Raw genomic sequence first — 23,839 nt, 5'->3', positions numbered from 1 at the left:
TACATTTACATTTAAGGCACTTATCCAGAGCGACTTACAAAAGTGCTTTGCTATTTACTCAAGAATAACCTCAGCTACTTTGAATAGGCTAAAAATTTAAGGATACCGATAAGTTTAGATAAGTCAATAAGGAGACCACTCTGCTATTCGCCCAAGTTCTCTCAGAAGAGGAGGGTCTTCAGTCTGCGTTTGAAAACAGCGAGCGACTCTGCTGTTCGGACTCCCAGGGAATTTCGTTCCACCACTTTGGTGCAGGAGAGAAAAAAGTCTGGACGCTTGTCTTCCGTGGATTTTGAGGGATGGCGGGTCGAGCCGAGCCGTACTTGAAACTGGAAGGGCTCTTGGTGTGGATCGGCTTTTGACCATTCCCATCAAGTACGGAGGGGCTGGTCCGTTCTTGGCTTTGTAGGCCAGCGTCAGGGTTTTGAATCTGATGTGGGAAGCAGCTACAGGAATCCAGTGAAGAGCAGTGGAGTGGAGTGGACATGGCTGAATTTAGAAACGTTGAAGACGACCCATGCCATGTTACCTGGCATGAGTGTCCCTGCAAGTATGACGCAAACCATCGCCACGCAGAGCCGGTGATTCCAGGGTCGGCAAGGATAGACAGGAGGACAGTATAGACTGTCCTAGACAGGATAGACAGTAGAACAGTCTTGGTGGTACAGTGGCTTTTTATCAATAATTTATAGGTAGTTCTGGCCCGAGGAGGATAGGTTACCCCTTGTAAGTCTTGAAGAAAGAGGCCTTCCAAGGTTCCTTCTTCCACTGTTGCCTTTGGCTTGCTCAATGGGGGTCTTAGGTTTTTTAATGTTTTGTTGGTTCTCCTGTCTACCTCTCCTCTTACTGATTTCTTGAAAGCTGCTTTGTGACAACCTCAAATGTTAAAACATATGTAAATGCATGTAAAGGTCATTAATAAGTAATTGATACATGTGTATTTAGATAAGCTGTACATCTGTAACAGTGAAGTCATCACTGTAACTACACTGTTATTACAAGATTGTTAGTGTGTGACTACACAGTTATTAGGCACTCAATTTAAAGTGGATACATTTATAAAATGTAACAAAATACAAATTAACACTTTTTTTTCTTATTTAAATTATTTGTGTAATGAAATTCCAAATCATAGCAATGATCATATCAACTTAAATGCAGCATGATAAGCAGAGCCGAAAAAATGCAGATTTTTTTTAAACCCCATCTTTAATACTGTTAGTCGATTCATGAATTTCCCATGGCTGTGCTCCAAATGGTTCTTTGGGCAAAGCCATAAATTCTTGTCTTTTTATTGATAACTGATTCTGTAAAGCTGCTTTTTGACAACACCAGTTATAAAAAATGCTATACAAATAAATTTGATTTGATTTGATTAAATTAGTAAAGAATCTCTACACCAAATTAAAGGACCGTCTGAAGGCCCGTTTTATTTTTAATAGTACAATGTTTACACACAGTAGAGTTTCAGAAACCTAGAAAGCCAGTAGTGGTACGCATCCACTTTCCACACAGGGCTTAAGATGACTAAAGCCAGCTCCACACTCCACACAAAAAAGAGGTTCTTAAGGGTTCTTTAGTAAACAGTGGCTCTTTATAGAACTGTTAACACTTCAGTGAACCATTTGAATCACTAAATAGCTCTCTGTCTCGTTAGATGGGTCTCTGTTGTTGATTGGAAAACCTCTTATATGTGTTTTTTTTCAAACATTTTTAGTACTTTTAAGACCCCTTTACTTAGAGTGGACTAAACATTTCACTTCATATGTATGTGAAATTTGTGACCACAAGCCTACAAGCCTTCTCTGGCTCCTTTTGTCAGAGACAGAGCTAGTAGTTCCCCTTTTGGAGAGTGTTCAGACTGCTGCTAAACATGGCTTGATAGTGACCTGCATATGTCTTTCAAGCAGGCCGCTATTATTCAAACTGCAAATCACTGAAAAGTTAACATTTTTATTGATTATTATTTTTAATGGAGTTTTTGAGTGAAACTGTGGAACAGTATTTATGCATCTGTTCATGCTTTTACCATTTACACACACACACACACACACACACACACACAAACACACACACACATACACATACATGATTTCCACAACGCTGAATACTCATTTCCAGTGCTAGGTCTCCTCTGCCTCCAGCCATGGGCTTTAATTAGCCCGTTCTGTGCCCTCGGTGTCTGCTTTTCAACAGCAGGAGCAATAAACCTGAGCTTTCCTCCCCATCCTCCTCTTATTCACCTCTCCCCCTCTCCTCCCCCTCCTCCTCCTGGACTCCTATTACTGATTCATTAAACCGCAGGAACCGGAGCCGTGCGCTCTTCATAATCTCTTATTCATTATATTACGGCAAGCCGGCGGGCCAAAATAAATTCCCCAGAATGTGATTAGAGGGCGAATGTGACGGCCCTCCTACCAGGCTGAGCGGCAAATGAGGGCGCCTCGTAAAGAAGCAGGCTTTTTTTTGGGGGGGTCCTTTTTCGGAGCGGCCTTTGAAGGGGTCTAGCCTGATACCTGAGAGACTCTGCAGAGCTGAAGTATAGAATCATCACCTTGAAAATTGCCTATGCCCTTTAAAGGCTTCTTTTAGCAATGCGACACACGTGTACAGTTTTGGTGGGAAGTTCACACACATATGAAGATCAGTGTATTCGGCTTACAGTGGTTTCATTGATTCAGTGATTTTTCTGGAGTGTCTTTAATAAAAACACAGGGTCAAAATTATATAACTGATCAATTGCATATAGAATTCATAGAGTTCAATGAAATCTGTTGGACTCCCGGAACTGACCTGACTTTATTTGAACACAGTCCACATATTTTAGATAAAATTGGGGTCAGGAGTTTGGGAATGCCATTCCAAAAGCTTAATGTTTGCCTGCTTTATCCATTCCACAACCATCTTTGATGTGTGTTTGAGATCATTGCCCAGGAGGTTTTAGCGGGCTAGCTGATGGTTTGAAGTTATGCGTATGAATTCTGATGTAGGCCTCCTTCACCATTATTCCATCCACTTTATGCAGTGTACCAGTTCCACTGACAGCAATACAGCCCTAGAGCATGATGCAGCCACCACCATGCTTAACAGTTGGTGTTCTTAGCATTGAACGCCTCATCCTTACTCCTCAAAACATACCTTGGGTCTCTGTGGTCAAACAGACCCAGTTTTTGACAGAGCTTTTGTCTTATCTGACCCTAAAATGGCTTCTTGAAGGTTGAGCTTGAAGGTGAGTTTTTCTTTTTTCCATGGATGGCAGCCTCTTAGTCCATGGCAATGTGACACTCATAAAAGGTTCACACCGACAAATCTCTTTTTGAGACATGTGGTTCTCATAATGGTCCTTAAGATCTCACAGATGTTTTCTCTTTATCCCTGTGCTTTGAAAATTGGGATTGTCTTATATCGGCAGAATGTAAATTTACATGTAAAAATCACTACAAAAATAAATAAAAATTATCCTCTCTTTAACTTAGAAATACAAGCATTAAAGCCCCTGGGAACCTAAATCTTTGTTCTGGTCTCAGTAAGATGTCATGCTACTTACTAATTACTACTGAAAAAGCCACAAAGTATTGCAAAAACTGTGTGGAAGTCATGGACTAAACTAAGACTTCGTAATTTGCCTTGAATAGATTAATATTGGCCTGGACCACATGTTTGATTTGTGACAGTAGTCAGACTATCACAATCCAACCGTGGTCTTCACAAGCGCCTCACTTATTAGGACTATCAATCTAATATCCAACCATAAATGTAGAAGATTATTCATCAGCTTACCCTCTCCTTCTTCATTCATCTTCTAGGAGTTCATTTGGCCTTATAACAGCAGACTGAGGGCCAGATGAGTGGAGGATTCACCCTTTAGTGTGGACTTTTCTAAGCTCCAGTCCCTGAGGGCCCTGGCATTGTAGAGTTTAGATTTCTCCCTGCTCCAACACACCTGATTCAGCTCAGTTAATTATCAAATTGACCTAGCTGTGTTAGAGCAGGCAAGGCACTTAAGTGCAGGGCTGGAGGTAGAGAAGCCTGCAGCGAGGTCTTAATTCTCTCCTGCTTCTGTGATCAGAGCACTGTTGGGCTTAGCATCAGTTGAAGGGGTGAAAGAATTTAATCATGCCTGAAAAAGAGCAAGTGAATGTTAGTGGAGTTAAAAGTCAGATGAGTTGAATTGCAGGTAGTTACAGGAAGCTTTTCTCAAAGGATTTACTTTGAGTGGACATTATTAAAACCGAACTAGCCTTCTAATGAAAAGTGGCCAGTGAGTGGAAGTACAGGGTAGGGGTTTCTAATAAAGTGGCCAGTGAGAGGAAGTACAAGGTAGGGGTCTCTAATAAAGTGACCAGTAAGCGGAAGCACAAGATAAGGGGTTTCTAATAAAGTGGGCAGTGAGTAAAAGTGTAAGGTAGGGGTTTCTAATAAAGTGGGCAGTGAGTGGAAGTATAAGGTAGGGGTTTCTAATAAAGTGGCCAGTGAGTGGAAGTATAAGGTAGGGGTTTCTAATAAAGTGGCCAGTGAGTAAAAGTATAAGGTAGGGGTTTCTAATAAAGTGGCCAGTGAGTAAAAGTATAAGGTAGGGGTTTCTAATAAAGTGTCCAGTAAGTGGAAGCACAAGATAGGGGTTTCTAATAAAGTGGCCAGTGAGTGGAAGTATAATGTAGAGGTTTCTAATGAAGTGGCCCATGAGTGCATGAACACAAAGCCCTCAGGCAGGGTAAAATGTGTTATGGATTGTTGTGTCTGTCTGTGAATTATAATGGATGATAAAGTGCTTTCCAGATGAAGTCTCTATTGAAAAATAATCACTTTAATTACTTCATATTTAAGCTGGAAATAGCTTGAAGTGTTCTTCACTGTTTGACAATGTGATAGTCCAGCTTCTAATGTTTGGCTTCCCAGATTACTAATAATCATTATGCAATTCAGAGAAACGAGGAGTGTTTACATACAACACTCCACTAAATTGCATCTGTGTCCTCACTCTGTCTTTTTTGAGAGTGAATTACTATAATTACCCCTAGGGCCGTCATTGGTCCTGAAATTCAATTCCCCAAAGGCACTGAACAAATTGTATTGACACGACCAAGTGGTGAACAGGAGTGTGGAGCTGCCTGACAGAATACTGCAGTAAAAGTGCAGTTACATCTGTCAAATAATGACTTAACGTACCTTTTCATAAACAACCTGAGCAGAAGTACAAAATTAGCTAAAGTACCTAAACCACAACGTAAGCACTGCATGACTTTTTCTGTAGTAGAATGCCTTAGCACATCTCTACTCTTAAAAATAAGGGTGCTTCAAATGGTTCTTTGAGGAATGCAATTGAAAAAACACTTTTATTGTTTTCATAATGAAATCATGTTAATAATAGGGATGTTTGGAAAATCTCGTAAAGTTTGACCCTGTGATTTAAAGGTTCCTTAGACCTTTACAAGGTTCTTCACAGTCATTGTTATCTAGGAAACCCTGGGTTGTTCCTGCTTAGTGGAAGGGTGTATTAGTGGAGAGTTATATTAGTGGAGGGTTATATTAGTGGATGGCTGTATTAGTGGAGGGTTGTATTAGTGGAGGGTTATATTAGTGGAGGGTTATATTAGTGGTGGGTTGTATTAGTGGATGGCTGTATTAGTGGAGGGTTGTATTAGTGGAGGGTTATATTAGTGGAGGGTTATATTAGTGGAGGGTTGTATTAGTGGATGGCTGTATTAGTGGATGGCTGTATTAGTGGAGGGTTGTATTAGTGGAGGGTTGTATTAGTGGTGGGTTGTATTAGTGGAGGGTTGTATTAGTGGAGGGTTGTATTAGTGGTGGGTTGTATAAGTGGAGGGTTATATTAGTGGAGGGTTGTATTAGTGGATGGCTGTATTAGTGGAGGGTTGTATTAGTGGAGGTTGTATTAGTGGAGGGTTATATTAGTGGTGGGTTGTATTAGTGGATGGCTGTATTAGTGGAGGGTTATATTAGTGGAGGGTTGTATTAGTGGAGGGTTGTATTAGTGGTGGGTTGTATAAGTGGAGGGTTATATTAGTGGAGGGTTGTATTAGTGGATGGCTGTATTAGTGGATGGCTGTATTAGTGGAGGGTTGTATTAGTGGAGGGTTGTATTAGTGGTGGGTTGTATTAGTGGAGGGTTGTATTAGTGGAGGGTTGTATTAGTGGTGGGTTGTATAAGTGGAGGGTTATATTAGTGGAGGGTTGTATTAGTGGATGGCTGTATTAGTGGATGGCTGTATTAGTGGAGGGTTGTATTAGTGGAGGGTTGTATTAGTGGTGGGTTGTATTAGTGGAGGGTTGTATTAGTGGAGGGTTGTATTAGTGGATGGCTGTATTAGTGGAGGGTTGTATTAGTGGAGGGTTGTATTAGTGGATGGCTGTATTAGTGGATGGCTGTATTAGTGGAGGGTTGTATTAGTGGAGGGTTGTATTAGTGGTGGGTTGTATTAGTGGAGGGTTGTATTAGTGGAGGGTTGTATTAGTGGTGGGTTGTATTAGTGGAGGGTTATATTAGTGGATGGCTGTATTAGTGGAGGGTTGTATTAGTGGAGGGTTATATTAGTGGATGGTTGTATTAGTGGAGGGTTGTATTAGTGGAAGGTTATATTAGTGGATGGCTGTATTAGTGGGGGGGTAGTATTAGTGGGGGGTTGTATTAGTGGAGAGTAGTATCAGTGGAGGGTTGTATTAGTGGAGGGTTATATTAGTGGATGGCTGTATCAGTGGAGGGTTGTATTAGTGGAGGGTAGTATCAGTGGAGGGTTGTATTAGTGGAGGGTAGTCTTAGTGGAGGGTTGTATTAGTGGATGGCTGTATTAGTGGAGAGTAGTATCAGTGGAGGGTTGTATTAGTGGAGGGTTGTATGAGTGGAGGGTAGCATCAGTGGGGGGTAGTATTAGTGGGGGGTTGTATCAGTGGGGGGTTGTATCAGTGGCGGGTTGTATCAGTGGGGGGTTGTATCAGTGGCGGGTTGTATCAGTGTAGGGTAGTATCAGTGGGGGGTTGTATGAGTGGAGGGTAGTATCAGTGGGGGGTTGTATCAGTGGCGGGTTGTATCAGTGGGGGGTTGTATCAGTGGCGGGTTGTATCAGTGTAGGGTAGTATCAGTGGGGGGTTGTATGAGTGGAGGGTAGTATCAGTGGGGGGTTGTATCAGTGGCGGGTTGTATCAGTGGAGGGTAGTATCAGTGGGGGGTTGTATGAGTGGAGGGTAGTATCAGTGGGGGGTTGTATCAGTGGCGGGTTGTATCAGTGGAGGGTAGTATCAGTGGGGGGTTGTATGAGTGGAGGGTAGTATCAGTGGCGGGTTGTATCAGTGGAGGGTAGTATCAGTGGGGGGTTGTATCAGTGGAGGGTAGTATCAGTGGGGGGTTGTGTTAGTGGAGGGTAGTATCAGTGGGGGGTTGTATCAGTGGGGGGTTGTATCAGTGGGGGGTTGTGTTAGTGGTGGGTTGTATTAGTGGAGGGTTGTATAAGTAGAAGGCTGTGTTGGTGGAGGGTTGTATTAATGGTGGGTTGTATTAGTGGAGGGTTGTATAAGTAGAAGGCTGTGTTGGTGGAGGGTTGTATTAATGGTGGGTTGTATTAGTGGAGGGTTGTATAAGTAGAAGGCTGTGTTGGTGGAGGGTTGTATTAGTGGAGTGTTTTAATAGGAAAGTGTTGTATTAATGTATTAGCTATATTAGAGAACACAATGCCAGCGCTCTCCTGCAGCACTTGTTTCTGAGCTGCGATATGAGCCAATATCTACTTACTGTGTGACAAAACACAGAGGAGCACAGAGGGGAAGTGCATCGCAGGGAAGCTGTGTATGAAAGTGTGTGTGTGTGTGTGTGTGATGTTGAGACAGCTCTATGTGAGTGTGTTTGGTGGCCTCTGAGGGCAGCTCTTATCTTTTAACAACATGCCTCTCAAACACACTCACGCATACAAATGAAACACTCACTTAGGGATCCATCTGCGCCCACCACCCTTTCTCTGTAGGACTCTCTCTCTCTCTCTCTCTCTCTCTCTCTCTCTCTGTCTCTCTCTCTCTCTGTCTCTCTCTATCTATCTATTTCTTTACATTCCATCTCTCTCTCTTTCTCTCTTTGTTTCTTTATGTTGTGTCCTTCAGTTTCTCTCTCCTTCTATCTCCATCTCTCTTTTCTCTCTCCGTCACACTCCCCTCCCCCATATTTCAGTCTCTCTGTCTCTCACTCTTTCTGTCTTTCTCCCTGTGTCTTTCTCTTTGTCTCTTTCTGTCCATCTCCTCTCTTCCCTCCTCTCCCCATGTCTCTACATCTCCTCCTCTACCTCTCCCACGTCTTTTTCTTTATCTCTACCCCCCACTTTGGAGAGTCCATGTTATTTGTGTTCAGTGCATGTTTCGCTATAACTCTTCCACACCCTTGCTAAACTACCACTGTACACCCCAATTTGTGCCACACACACACACACACACACACACACACACTTACATTTTGACAGAGATCAAAGACTTCCCCAGAACAGCTGAAGAGACGTTATTGAATTATCAGTCCTTATTGTCTGTGATAGAAGCCCTGCTAGATTGAATCAAATCCAAATAAACATGGTGTGTAAACAGCACGGCTCGCACTGCCAGCGCTAAAAACCGACTGTACATGAAGGAGACTCAAGCTGTGTGTGTGGTTTCTTCAGAGACGCTGCTTTTATTTCTACCTAAATTGCTGCTGGAGAGAAAATGAGGGCAAAATGAAAGAAATACTTCACCTACATTTACTAACTGTGAATAAGAGCTTCAGGGTTATTTGAAAAAAAAAAATAATAATAACAGTGAGACCATGTCCTTGTCCGGTATTAGCCCTTTAACAGAGTGAGGGATGCTTTTAATTTGTCCCATATTTGTTTTGACTGCAGTGATATGTGTTTGTGTGTGTGTGTGTTGCTGGCGTGTATAGGTATGTGAAGGAATCAAATCCCCTTGGATGAAAACATGGCAGTTCAATGGGGTTGTTCCTCTGCTCTCCACAAGGAAAAGCTCTTTTTTACCCACAGTTAAAAAGACAAAAGCAGATTGGTGGTTTGCTGTGGTTCTTTCTAAGCTGACAGTTATTATCTATGATTAAAAGCCAGTTACAGAAGTAGTAGAAACTGAAAACAGTTCTAAATAGCTAAAATAGGTTCTGCTGTTGAAAGTCCCGGAACCTTTGTGTGGTGCTGTGTACCATCATTTAAAGTAGGAGAGCCTAATTTTAGTGTTATATTTAATGATTCTCATAATGATTCTTCTTAAGGACAGCCATATATAAGAGGTTCCTACATGCTGTTGTCATTTTAACGTTGACCAGATGTTTGCCTGGCTGCACATTTCTCTGTGAAGGACAACCAGTTATAGATGGTTTAAGAACTAGCGCTGCAACTAACGATTATTTTAATAATCGAGTAATCTGTCGATTATTTGTTTAATTGATGAATCAAATTAAAAATATATTTCCATGTCTTTATTTAAAAATAGAACATTGAATAACAGAGCAAATAAGTGTGTACAATAATTCAGTAATAATAGATTAAATGATTAAATGAAATTTATTCATAAAATAAGATAAATTAAATAATAAAGAAAAATAAGTACATTGCTGATGCAAACACTGCACTGTATTGGAGTGAGGAGTGTGAGTGTGCCGTCACGCTTCCTCACTTCAAAACGGAATAAACTCAGGATACTGTAGTGACTTTGCTCCCACACTTCTTTTCTGCGTCGGTCATGTTTATATATTTTTTGGAATGTATTTACTTCTTGATATTAAACTTATTTTAAAGATTACGCCTCCGCCTCGGCTCGCTCTGATATGACAAGGCGAGTAACACATAAATCGTGCAACACAATGAATCGATAATGAAATTCGTTGCCAACACTTTTAAAAATCGATTATTAACGATTTTATTGAATCATTGTTGCGGCCCTATTAAGAATCATTTAAAAAACACCTCTATGTTGCACTAAAAGGGGGTTCTGCTGTGGTTGGAAGTAAAAGAACCTTATTTGTAGTGCTGTGTAGAACCCACATGGGTTCTTTATATGGTTGCATAGTTCAGCCATAGTTCAACCATAGTTCTCACTGTTGGAGAACCATTTGTAGATTGTTTTTCATGAACAGTTTTCAAGAACAGTTCTACATAGCATTAAACACCATAGAACCTTTTCATGGTGCTGCATAGAATCACATATTTGTTAAAGTCACAGTTTTATCCATAGTCTTTTAATAATATAATAATATAATATAATCTTTCATAAAATATCACTTGGATACCTTTCATTTGTAAGGGTGTGGGTTTGGGTTAGGAAAAACACAATAACAGTGAGATTCAGCTATTCAGAAGAACATGGGCACACCCCACAAACACACACCAATACACACACTGTGTGTGTGTGTGAAGAGGGGGGGTGTCTGAACCAGCATTCATCTGGCAAGCAAGTAGTCTTTCTTCAGCACCAAACAGGGACCTTCTCACTGGGCTATTTATAGCCTGAGGTCTTTCCACTGTCTGCCTGCGCTGGAGATATCCATCTGCACTGTACCAGCCTGAATAAATCATGAGAGAAAAACTCTTTCAAATGATGAAAAGTAAAAGCGAGCTGCCTCGCTCCGTCGAGTATGCATACCTAGGCGCACTTATCAAACCAATTAGTCTGCTTGAATATGAAAGGCGAGGAAGGGAAAATTATAACCAATAAAGAAAATAGGAAGAAAAGAAGATGAGGGAAGAATAGCTGCGCTCGCTGACAAGTCCGGGAGGGAGCTGCTTCCTCGAAGGAAGAAAACTCATTTCCAAGTTGTCTATAAAAAGCTGCTGCGCGAGGACGGCATCGGCGTTCTCATTTTTGATCAGTCTCGTGTCACTTTCCCTCAAGCGTCTGAAATTAGACACGTTCACGGAGTGAGAACAAGAAGATCCACCTCGTCTAGATCACTTTTACAAAGGGTTTGTGATTAAGCTAACAAGGCATCAAGCCAGACCTGATTACAACAAATAAATAAACAAATATAAAAGAATAAACAAATACAGAATCCACCTGACAGTGCGTTTGCTGTGTCTTAATGGGAAGCATTACTTATTACTTGTATGCCGGTACAGCTCCCCTCATACTGTTACCTTCATGATTTAATTGCATCCTTCATGGTGTTACCATTAACCTTATGGTGTTACTGCTTTGCTCATGTTTGGACCATGACCTTTATGGGGTTTTAGCTCCGCTTATGGTGTTACCATTACGGTAATAGTGTCCCAGCTCCCCGTATGGTCTTACCATTCCATTAATGGTGTAACCAATACTTTAATGGTGTTACAGCTCCTTGTATGGTATTACCATTACTTTAACGATGCTACCAATATTTGAATGGTGTTACCATTAACTTTATGGTGTTACAACTCCGCTTATTGTGTTACCATTACTTTCATGTTGCTACAACTCTCCTTATGGTGTTACCAATACTTTAACAGTGTTATAGCTCCCTATAATGTGTTACCATTACTTTAACAGTGTTATAGCTCCTCATGTGGTGTTACCATTACTTTAATATTATTACAGATTCCATTATGTTGTTACCATTACCTTCATGGTGTTACAGCTCCCCTTATGGTGTTACCATTACCTTCATGGTGTTACAGCTCCCCATTTAATTGTTTTATTACTCAACAGTTACCACTACTTTCATGGTTTAACCCTGTTACCAGTAACTTTATAGTGTTAAAGCTTTCTGTATGGTGTTACTATTGACGTTATGGTGTTACAGCTCCGCTTATGGTGTTACCATTACTTTCATGTTGTTACAACTCCCCTTATGGTGTTACCAATACTTTTGTTGTGTTACAGCTCCCCTTATGGTGTTGTCATTAACATTTTGGTGTTACTATTGCGTTAATGGTATAACAGCTACCTGCATGGTGTTAACTTTACTTTAAAGGCGTTACAGCTCCCCCTTATGGTGTTACCAAAACGTTAATGATGTTACAGCTCCCCTTATGTAAACCATTACTTTAAGGGTGTTACAGCTTCCCTTATGATGTTACATTACTTTAATGGTGTTACAGCTTCCCTTAAGATGTTACCAATAACTCTCTTGCTTCCCTTGTGGTGTTACCAATAGCTTTATTGTGTCACTGCTCATCTGGATAATTTTTACAAAGCATTTGTGATTTAGCTTAAAATACATCAAACCAGGCTTAAAAAAATAACAAAATTATAATAAAAAAGCAGTGAACAAGTATAGAATCCAACTGACAGTGTGTTTGTTGTGTCTTAATGCCAAACAGCCTTTTCTGGGCTTTTCTGACGTCTCTGTGCACCAACAGTTTGTTTAGTAACTTCTTGCCAAGTCTCACACCCCAGGATAAGAAAAGCAAAAGCAAACAGAATGACAATTTAATTAAGGAACATATGGTTGCGTGTCTAACCTAATTATTCAGTACTAGGCTGCGCTCTGTACTGTTCTGCTGCCACCTACGCTCTGCTGGTCAACCTCCCCATGTTTTCACGGTGCGACCCATCTACTCCTCATGGTCTCAGTAACACCCTTACTGTGTTATTGCTCCTTCAAAGCATTGCAGATACCCCTTTATGGTGTCAAAGTCCCTGCCAGTGTCTTATTGTTTCTTTTTGAACTGTTAGTAGACACTAAACATGTGACTTCCTTTTTGGTGACCATTAATCATATTGTATTACTGTTGTCTTAATGGTGTTACAACATTTTTTGTAATGTTACAGCTGGTGTTACTGGTCTACTCCTGGTGTTGCTGTTAAATTGTTTTTAACTCCTTCATTGTGCTGCTATTAACTTTATTTTGTTACTGCACCCATATAAATGTTATCATTAACTCTAAATCTTTATGGTGTTACCATTTACTTTATGGTGTTTCTGCTCCACTTATGTTTCCTTATATTGACTTTGTGGACACTGTTGTTTATAAAATACATTTAAGAGGCCTTAAAGGCTTATTTTTACTGCCTTTGCATTCATCTGCTATGTCCAGAGTAGTGATATCTAGCTTTCTGTTATTGTAGTTGACCTTCATTTGCACACAATAAATTCTGCATCTGTTGGTGTTGGTTATCAGCCCTGCCATTGGTGTTATCTGCCCTGCCATTGGTGTTATCAACCCTGCCATTGGTGTCATGCCAGTATGTCATGATTTCCCTGCTGGTAATACCCCATCACCCAGTGGCAGTTACAGTGTTACCAGTACTTTTTTGGTGTTAATTCCTCCTCCCGCTAATGGTTTAATCATTGTTCTTGCAGTGTTACTTCACCCGCCAAAGGCCCCCTATGGTGTTATCAACTCTTCCAATCAAGTCTTGTTATTTCCCTTCAGCTATTACTAGACCTCACACAGTGTCACTGTCAACCTAATGGTATTACTACTCCTCTCATGGTCTTATCACCTTTAGCAGCATCATAATATCTCCCATACATCGTTATTACACACATCTAATCTACAGTGTTAATACTTACCCCATGGTGCTGCTTTCCTTTATACAGTCTTGATATTTTCTTAGCCTCCACAGAGTAAAACTGTTGCCTTTTTGATGTGTCACCGCCTCTTTATGAGGTTGCCATGGTTCTTGCAGTTTTGCCGACACAGATGGTGTTTATTGACTGTCTGTGTTTTCTCTCTCAACTCATAATTTCTACCACGTTTTTCCATACTTTACTCCAAAAGCTGTCCCCTGCTGCCAACCTGAGCAAACATAGACATAACTCCTTTATCCTTTAAACCTTCCTTTAAACAGTGCCGGCCACACCAGCATAGCCTTGGGCTAACTAACAGAAAGTGTGATCATCATACACATGTCTAAGAGTCTAGCTATGACCATCCAGGAAACAACACTCCTAAAAATAAAGGTGCTTCAAAGGGTTCCTTAAACATTGCAATAGGAAAACTGTTTTTTTTTTTGGGGCCAATTAGTTACATTGACTGTTCCCTTAACTTCCAGCGAGAACACAATCCAGGACTGGAAACTGCATCAAGGTCCTGATTTGAAAACCTTTGCTTTAGACGAGCTAGAATAGAGGATCTGATCTAGATTGTTCTAGAATTATGGTGTCTTCCTAATGTGCTAAATGTCAAATATGCCATGCATTGTAAGAAAAGATGGAACTAAATTAAATAAAGGCATTAAAATCACACAGAAGTTATCCACTATCCACTAACACACTCTACATATACAGTACTTTTTACCCCACCACCTTGCTGGTGCTCAGTTAGAGACTGTAGCTAATCTCTAGTCCTTCATTAGTGGTCAACGTCTGACGCCAGAGCCATTCTTTGCTGGATATTTTTAGATGGTGGACCCACTCTAGCGGTAATGCTGACTTTGTCTGATATACTTGTACCAGCACCACACACACTAGCACCAGCACACTACCATGGAAGTATGAGAAAATGGAAAGAAGAGAAAATGGACCGCCACCCCAATAACATCTGGACAACAGTGATCCTGTGGTCAGACAATAACCAATAATGAATGGGATAAAGGGGATCTGATAGATTGCCCATTATTATAGACAAACACAAAGCACAGGCACAAAACACACCCGTAAAAACACTACTCTCAGTGTTTCAAAGGTCTGTTTGCAAGGAACAGAAGGAAAGGCGAGACATGGGTCATACTGGGGTAGCTTCTTCAGTGAATGTACCGTGATATTATTCCAGTCCTGAATGTAATATTACCTCACTCAAACTCCAGTCAAACACTGTAATTGACTGTAATTTCAATCATGCTTCATTCAGGACCAAATCAGGGAGTTATCGAAGTACCCCATTTAACATAGCTAGTGTAAAGTCTGCTCTGAACGAGTATGTGAGGGCCACCAGAACACACCACGAATGTGTCATTTATCAAATGTGCTTATACTCAACTGTACACAATAATCTATGATAAATCCTACACACCACATGCTTTTTTGCCTCTTTTACATTAACGCTATATGGACAAAAGTTTTGGGACAACTGCTCATTTATTGTTTCTTCCAAAATTAAGGGTATTAAAAAGAGAAACCTGCTTTTGTTGGAGTAACTGTCTTTACTGTTCAGGAAAGAAGGCTTTCTACTACATTTTGGAGTAGCATTGCTGTAGGCATTTGATTGCATTCCGCAAAAAGAGTGGTAGTGAGGTCAGCATGTTGGATGATCACCACCCCACCTCATCACCAACTCCCCAACCAATCCCAGAAGTATTGGATGGAACACGTTCATTCCAGAGGACACAGTTCCACTGCTCCACAGCTCAATGATGGGGAGGGGGTGTTATACTCTAACCCACGTCTGGCGTTCATGTTTATAGGTTCACAGACTCATGTTTATTTGTTTCAGAGATCCCTATTCAATTGACAGTACTTCTCTACAGGGACTAGACAAGCTGTGTGTGTACATTTGCACATCTGTGTCAGCAGTGGATGCAACTTTAAGTAGCGGAATGTATTGATTAGAATGTCCACAAACATTTGGACATATAGTGTATTTAGACCACAGCATTTAAGATGATTTAACTTGCAAATATATATATATATATTTATAGTGCAGTATTTAGTGGGTGTTTTACCAGGCCAGGTAGCTCCTTTACATGGCATATTGCATGTATTTCCAGTATAACAGAGGAACGTGATGATATGGAGGTAAAATTTAAAAAAAAAATCTCGACATTGACGTTGTCTCCGTCTCCAGCTGGTCCTTTGATGGCAGCTTGTCTGCATACACACAGTTTACGCAGCTGAAAAGTCACTTTGCCCCTGGATTAAAGATAAAAGATTGGATTCGAATGGTGCCATTTGGCAGAAGCAAGCCTCTAATCGGACATTAATGCCACTTCAATAATACGGCTGCGGTGAGGAGGGTTTGGGGGGAGTCTCTTTTTCTTTTTTTTCGTCTCTGTTTTGGTGCTCTGTTGTTGCTAAGTCTCGGAGTGGCTGATTTCACGCGTGTGAATTGGGGGCAGATGGATTTAGAGCTGAAAGAGAGACAGTGAGATGAAGAGGAGGAGAAGTGGGAGACGGGAGAGAGGAGGAGAACAGTTGTGATGGGTCAGAGTCTTTTGTGGAACATAAGGACCATTTATCCTACATTAGCCCAAGAGCAGCTTAGCTTTGATGTCTGACTTGGCTTTAGGAGAACAGTGACAAGGGGACACGAGAAACACTGGAATGGGGTGTGTTGTGTCTTTTTCCCCCTTTTAGGGCTGGGTGATGTATGATGAGCAGAGTGTAACCGTGATAATGATTAGAGTGATGTTTAGTTTTAGTCTAGCGTATAATGAGGCGGTATACATATAGACACGCTAAATGTCTAATGCCTTACAGACACCAGCATTTTCTCAGAATTCAAATGGGTATTAACAGGGTGTTTGTCCCGCATTCATTGCAGTAACAGCATCAGCTTATGTGGAAAGGCTTTATCCTAGATGTTTGAACATTGCTGTCAAAAGGATTTGATTGAATTCAGAGTATGAGTGAGGTCAGGTACTGCCTTGTCTTGGTTGCTTAGTTCTGCCACTCTATTCATCCCAAATGTATTATCTGGAGATCCATCACCCCAGAGAACACAGTTCCATTACTTTACAGCCCAATGCTGGGGGGCCTCAGGTCTTTAGATGTGAGTCGAGTCTCCAGTCTCTGGGTTTTAGTCTGAGAGGAGTCTGGGTTTGAGTCTGATTCAAGTCTTGAGTCTCTGGGTACAAGTTTAGTCTGGGGTTAAGTCTGAATCGACTCTGGGTTTGAGTCAGAATTGAATCTTGAGTCTGAGTGTGATCAGTCATGTCTTTGGGTTTAAGTCTGGGGTGAGTCTCCAATCTCTCTCTGGATGTGAGTTTAGTCAGGGTTGGAGTCTGAGTCGGGTCTTGAGTCTCTGGGTGCGAGTTGGGTCTCTAAATTTGAGTCCTAACTGACTCTGTGGGTTTGAGTTTGAATCAAGTCTTGAGTCTCTGGATGTAAGTCTCTAAGTTTGAGTTTGAGTCGACTCTCTAGGTTTGAGTCTGTTGAGTTGAGTCTGGAATCTCTGGGTGCAAGTCGAGTCTCTCGGTTTGAGTCTGACTCGAGTCTGAGAGTACTCTCCAGTCTCTAGATGTGATTAGAGTCTCTGGGTTGAAGTACTTTAGATTTATTGCAGATTGTTCACTGATTGAGCCAACAAGAAAAACAGAAATAATACAAGAGTATTTTGCCTCATATCAGTAAACCCTGGTTGTCAAGACAACAACATTAAATTACTGTAACTACAGTAACCATCATGCCATGTTTTAACCTATATTTTGCCAACACCATGTGTACCTACAACAAAACATGCAGTAACACACAAGGCTGGATAAAAAAAAGGCTCCAGTCATTTAAGCACAAATACGAGTTGAGTCTCGAGTCAGTCAGCACGAGTCTTCATCTGAATTAACGCTCAGTTATTCACATTATTCTATCCAGCCCTGGTTAAAACACTGCAAATTACATCTTTTAATATTTAACCTCAGCTAATATCTAATAGCTAATATGTGGGGTGACAACCCTGTGTTCATTCTTAGCACTCTTCATTTCTCTCCTCCTCTGCACTCCACTCCTGTTTTCCTCTGCAAATTGAGTATTAATATATGATAGGGTTCAGTGGAGAAGATTAACCTCTTTACTGAGAGTGCTTTGGGACTGTGTGTGTGTGTGTGTGGTAGAAGAGTGTTATAAATGCATTGTTATTGCAGGTCTTTTGACCCTGCTCTAGAGAGCTGAGTATGAACTGAATGCTCTGCCCACTTCAGGCCTCGTTCACTCATGGCTGTTTCAAGCTAAATTGCAGAGTATATGCAGCACCTATGACCTCTACAGATATGCAGTACGGATAATATGAAAAAGATGCGATGTCTTCATATAAAGATGCAAGGGTGGAAACACAGATGAATGTTGATGCATCACATTGTAAAAATGTAAGAAAAATGTAAGAAATGTAAGACTAAATGTAATTAAATTATCCAGTACTTTTATTGTAGCCAAAACAATAAGTACATATGATACAAAATATTAGTATAATTAATATTAACATTCCACACTGTAAAAAATAACCTAAAACCAGGCCAGCTTAAAACAAAGCAGTAACTGATTATACAGCATTTTTTGCATCTCAGTTTAGTCAACAATACATGTTGAGTTAAGCCTCAAAAGCATTAGTAATAAATGAGCTGCAGCTGGAACTGATTGAATATTGTGTAAGATGTTTAGTCTTAATTTGTTAGTTTGTTTACTGTTTAACCCCATTAGAACTCCCCCATCACTTGATGTCTCCAGACCAGGAAACTTTAGACAATGGAGTGCTGATATTTTGACTGGTGATCTCTTCACACTTGATGAGCAGCAGTTAGAATATTGTGCCACTCTAGAGCTGCGAAATTACACAACATAAAAACACAGTTCTGAGCTAATTTACCTTTCCCCTACCTTCTTGGACACAGACATGTACATGGGTTCAAATTTCTAGGGTGGCTCTACTGTCTAACTGTTTTAGGAAGGCCTCTCACATGATGGGGAATTCTAGGCTAATATAATAATAGGCTAATATAATACAGTAATTACAAAAATAACAATAAATGGAAAAATATATATATATATACATTTGAATCAATCAGCATTTGAGATGAAAGGCAGTGTATGAAGAATAAGGCAGTAATCAAGAATAAGGAATCAATAATGTGTATAAAGTGTCAGTAGTGTCAGGAGTGCAGATGTACAGGGTTTTTCCTGTAAAGTGTAAATAGTGCATATATATATATATATATATATATATATATATATATAAACCTATATATTGTTGACCAAACTGAGATTAGGACTGAGAAGTAAAAACTGTGTTTGAAAAACATTTGACCAAACTAAGTTGAGTTAACTCAAAAATCGCTCTGTAATTATTGACTGCATCATTTCACAATGGCCTGAGTTTAAATATTTTACTTATTCTAGTATAGAATATAAAATGATTGGATTATTTTCAATATATAAAAATGCAGAAATGCTTGGTTTTACATTTGATTGTGTTTGCTGTCAGCAGTCCACTTCAGGGTAAACAGCTTACACTTCCTTTCCCTAAGAATGAATATCACACTCGATTATTGTGAGGTTCCAGATTTCCATCTGTAATTATAGCTTTTCTCTTTCTGTGTCTCTCTCTAGGAATATGACGACGGATACGGAACGGCCTACGATGACCAAGGGTACGACTCATACGACAGTTACAATAACCAAGGACAGAAGTAAGCGTGTGTGTGTGAATGTGTGTGTGCACGAGTAAAGCAGAGGTGTGTGGAGATGGTGCTGAAAATAGATGTCTTTTCTTTGCACTCCGGTCAGCTGAACATACTGTCTGAAGAAAGGGCAGGTCCGCAGGGAGAGATGGACTATCTCCAGAGTTACTGATTTATTTATTTATTTATTTATCACAGAGATCAAACTGAAGGTGCTTTCTCTATGCTCCCTTCAACTCAGTACGTCCACCGACATTTCATATTCTTTATTTTGAATAATTCAGAATTTCTAAAGCTGTGTTCTACACTTTGGTTAAGAGTTTAGAGTAGTGGTCAGTAGTGTAGAGTTTATGTTGAGTCGTAGTGTAGACTTTAATGTAGAGTCGAGTCATGGTGTAGAGTTAGCCATATTGGAGAGTTTAGCCATATTAGAGGGTTTAGCCATATTAGAGAGTTTTGTATGGACTTGAGCCGTATTGTAGAATTTCATGTAGTGTAGTTCAATGTACATCGAGCTGTAGTGTAGACTTTAATGTTGAGTTGAGTTGTAGTGTAGAGTGTAACATTGAATTGTACATTAAGCTACAACACAACTCAAATCTGTCATAATGTAGAGTTCAATGTACAGTTGAGACATACTGTAGTTTAATGTACATTTCAGTCGTAGTGTTGAGTTAAATGTAGAGTTGAGGCCTAGTAGATGCAGTTATTAGAAATAACTGGAAAAGTTTATTATTGTCTCAAACAAACACATATTTTAACATATTTCAACATGTTCAGTATTATAAAAGCAGTTCATTGTAGAATAGAAGAATATCACTGATATAGTAATATCTGCTTGCTCTACAGCATGCTTAATTTTCATTTCTATTAGTCCAGTCATCACAGACTTTTCACAGTAATAGGTAAAAAAATGAAAAAATGACAAAAATCAAAATACAGTCAGATCAGTGACACAATTTTATTAATTCTGCGTCTGAACAGCACCTTTTTGGATTTGAAATGAATCAATCAAGATTTGACTGAAGTGCAGACTTTCAGCTTTAATAATTACATTTAATTGAAGGGTTTAACAGAAATGTTGCATTAAAAGATTAGGAATAGAATAGAAGAGGTGCTGTAGAGAGACAAAATTACAAAAAAAACTACAGACAGTATATCTATAATATAATTATAATCAACAATCGCTAATTGCTATAATATATATCGCTGTCACTCCAAAACCTTGAATCTCCATTTTTGCTGTGTTTCACTTTTTGACATCTTGTGAATCTGGCAGTAGTTCTTTACATTTTGTCAGAATGTAATGATAAATGGACCAATAGATATGGCCAAAAATGACTTGGAATAAAATCACATTACACTGACATTCTGCCCAATCGCCTGTTTAAGGAAAACAAACAATGGCGGGTTGAAAGCCGACGCTTCAATGACGCTCTGTTTTTCCATGAAGGAAAACCCTTCTGCTGAATGTCAGTGGACAGTCCCTCTGGCCAGCCTGCTGCAAGTGTGAATATGAAAGACATAGCTGCAGATTATTTATATATTTATGATTTGTTTGTTTGTTTATTTATTTCCCTGGCTCTGATTGTTTCAGAGCGGATTTTAGCCTGCTGGCATGATGATAGTAGTTGAGAGCTGGCTGAAACCCCTGGCAGGACTAAGTGAGGGTTCAATCGTGGCGAGGCGGCGACGGCCCTGCCGTTTGATTTTTCCACATTGGGCTGTTTGTCTTCTGTCACGCTGGCTCATCAATCTCTCCGACTCCTTTGTTCCTTTCTTTAGCGACTCGTTAGAGTGTGTGTGTGTGTGTGTGTATGTGAGTGTGTGTGTGTTTGCTGCTTTGATGGTGAGTTTGGAAGAGGTGCTGATGTTTGCAGCACTTAAGATGTCAGAGATGGCGAGATGGTTGGAGAAAATGGAAGAGAGGAGTATAGGATGGTGGGGGGGAGTGCTGATAAGAGCACTGGTCATTTCTGTGATGTGTGTGTGTGTGTGTGTGTGATTGATGATGCTTTATTGTAGTGATGTCAAAGCTTTGACATCACTGGAGCACTCACTGAAGGAACTGCGATTTTCTTACACACACACACACACACACACACACACACAAACACACACACAGTCTTAATTCCGTCTTGCTTATCCTCATAACTCTTAACATGCAGGGTCACACTTATTATCATTATTCATTTATGACGTTGGTATTAAGTCCTTGATTGCTTATCATTAATATATCAGTCAACTAATTAAGCAATTAGTCACCATCAAGAATTTGCTACTACTGGGTAATAAATGATGGTACTTTGCAGTGAGTGATGGAGTACACTGTTAACCAACAGTTCAATCTGATTACACATTACTAATGAATTAAGTGGTTAATAAGTCACTAATTAGCCATAATTGATACTTTAGTTTGTCATTTTTTAACAGCTTATTCAGATAAGAGCTTATGTAGATAATTGAAATTGCAAAAAATGCACACATTAAGTATTTAAGGTCTTATTTGATATATAAACAGTAAACATGTAGCTTTGGTTGTGGTTTTACAAGCCTGTTTACCACCCCGTTACTTTAGCTGTTAGTGATTTTCCTTTTTAGGAGGGCTTGTAAAGAAAAAAAATAGCTCTGCTTTTATTGGCTGGTTTATGTCACTGTGATGGCCCACAACCGCATTTCATAGTGTAGCTTAGAGAAGCCTAGCCCAGTTTAACATTTTATCTTGTATACCAGCTTGTAATTATTGCCAAATTTTAACAGATAAAAACAATACAAGATAAAAAAGATAAATTGATTGTACCCGGTCGGCCCTTCCCCCTTCTCTGGTTAGCCTACTGTTAGCTTTTAGCACTTCCCATAGCTTTTAGCTTGTTCCCATAGCTGCTGAAACAGTTCCTTTGGCTTCCCCAGGCCACAATGTGGCCTCTGGGCAATGTGGACCCTCAGCTTGTGCATGCTGTGATGCAGTTTCCTGGAGTACCTTGGTTGGCACTCTCTCTCTGGCTGAGCCGTCACGTATGGCTGGCTAATTAGCTTGTTGGATGGCTGTCCTTTGGCTGCTGACTGCACAGTTTCTTTAATTTCTATATATTGTATTATATAATATATTCTTTCCTTTTATATATACAATAAATGGACTAAAGTATTGGGACACCTGCTCATTCATTGTTTCTTCTGAAATCCTGTTTTTGTTTGAGTGTCTCTACTGTTCAGGGAAGAAGGCTTTCTGCTAGATTTTGGAGCATTGCTGTGAGGATTTGAATGCATTCAGCGACAAGTGCATTAGCGAGGTCAGGATGTTGGATGATCAGCACCGCACCACATCTCATCCCCATCTCGTAGACACTTATGAAAAGTATTGGACGGAGCACCCACCATCAATCCAGAGCACACAGTAGTTCCACTGCTCCACAGCTCAATGCTGGGGGGCGTATATCTGATACGTTGAGTCCTATTCTATTGGTAGTACTTCTCTACAGGAACTAGACAAGCTGTGTGTGTGTGTGTGTGAATTTGCACATTTGTGTCAGCAATAGTTGCAGTGATGTAATAACAACCAACCGTGAATTAGACTTGTGCTCCAGGTGTGTAAGGTAGCATTCAGCCTTTAGGGCATTTGCAGACATGTGTAGCCTGTGTTTATTAGTTGGAATTAGACATGTGGGGCCAATAAGGCCTGGATCTTGTGTTGTAAGATGTTTTTCAGCCTCCAGGGCTTAATATATTTGGGCTCTCTGTATGTTAGAAGCTATTAGACCTCTAGGGCAGTGGAGATCTGAAATACGTTCTGTCTTTGGCCTTCGGGGCACTGGAGACTTTGGCCCTTTGTATGTAAAATATAATGCCTTTGGGCCATAACACACTGTACTTAGTCTTTCCGAACAGGCGCTAGAGGACCTCTGCAGCAGCGCAGATCAGAGTGGTGTTCTGAGCTTGGTGTTTGAGGTGTAGGTTTGGCTTTTTGTATGTAAAAGAAATAGTACAGTGCTCCTTTGGGGCGGAAATGACCAGACTTGTGTGTTTGTAAGCTGGAATTCTGCCTTGGGGCGTTGCATAGCTGTATTCCCTGTATGTGAGAGTGTGTTAGACCTCAGGGGCAGTGTAGATCAGGCTTGTATTCATTGCATGTAGGACCAGATTTGGTTTTTGGGGCAGAGCATTCTTGTTTGTATGTAAGACGGCGTTATCTGTTCCTCTGGGGCAGAGCAGACCTGCACGCTGTGTTTATTAAAGCTGGTCTTCAGTCCCACAGCCTTTGGGGCAGAGCCGATTCTGACGCTGTGAATTTCTACAGCCGTTGATCTTAAGAGAGGCTTTGTGAATAATCACAGAAAAAGAAAGAGAAATAGAGAAAGAGAGAGAGAGCAGTGGGGTGAGAGAGAGAGAAAGCAGTGGGGCAAGAGAGAGAGAGAGAGAGAGAGAGAGAACAGTGAGGAACAGAAGAGGGTAAGAGAAATAAAGAGAAGGTAGTGGGCAAGAAGAAGGAGATAAAAAGGAGTGAAAGAGAGTGAGCAAAATAAAGTGAGAGAGAGAGAGAGGGGGGGCAGGAGGAGAGAAAACGAGAAAGTGGGATAGAGAGAAAGAAGGAGAGAAGGAGGGTTAGAGGAAGAGCGAGAGA

At 40.4% G+C, this 23,839-nt stretch overlaps 1 protein-coding gene across 1 annotated transcript in view; it reads left to right on the top strand.

The window, feature by feature from the left end:
- khdrbs3 (KH domain containing, RNA binding, signal transduction associated 3) overlaps positions 1-23,839 on the top strand; it is a 167,817-nt gene that overhangs the window by 121,640 nt on the left and 22,338 nt on the right. Inside the window, 1 exon segment of the mRNA XM_072674285.1 lies at positions 19,151-19,230. Within this exon segment, the coding sequence (XP_072530386.1) occupies positions 19,151-19,230 (80 nt within the window).

This window comes from Salminus brasiliensis, chromosome 2, assembly GCF_030463535.1.
Source record: "Salminus brasiliensis chromosome 2, fSalBra1.hap2, whole genome shotgun sequence".
Lineage (NCBI taxonomy): Eukaryota > Metazoa > Chordata > Actinopteri > Characiformes > Bryconidae > Salminus > Salminus brasiliensis.
This window is presented reverse-complemented; position numbering and strand designations above follow the sequence as displayed.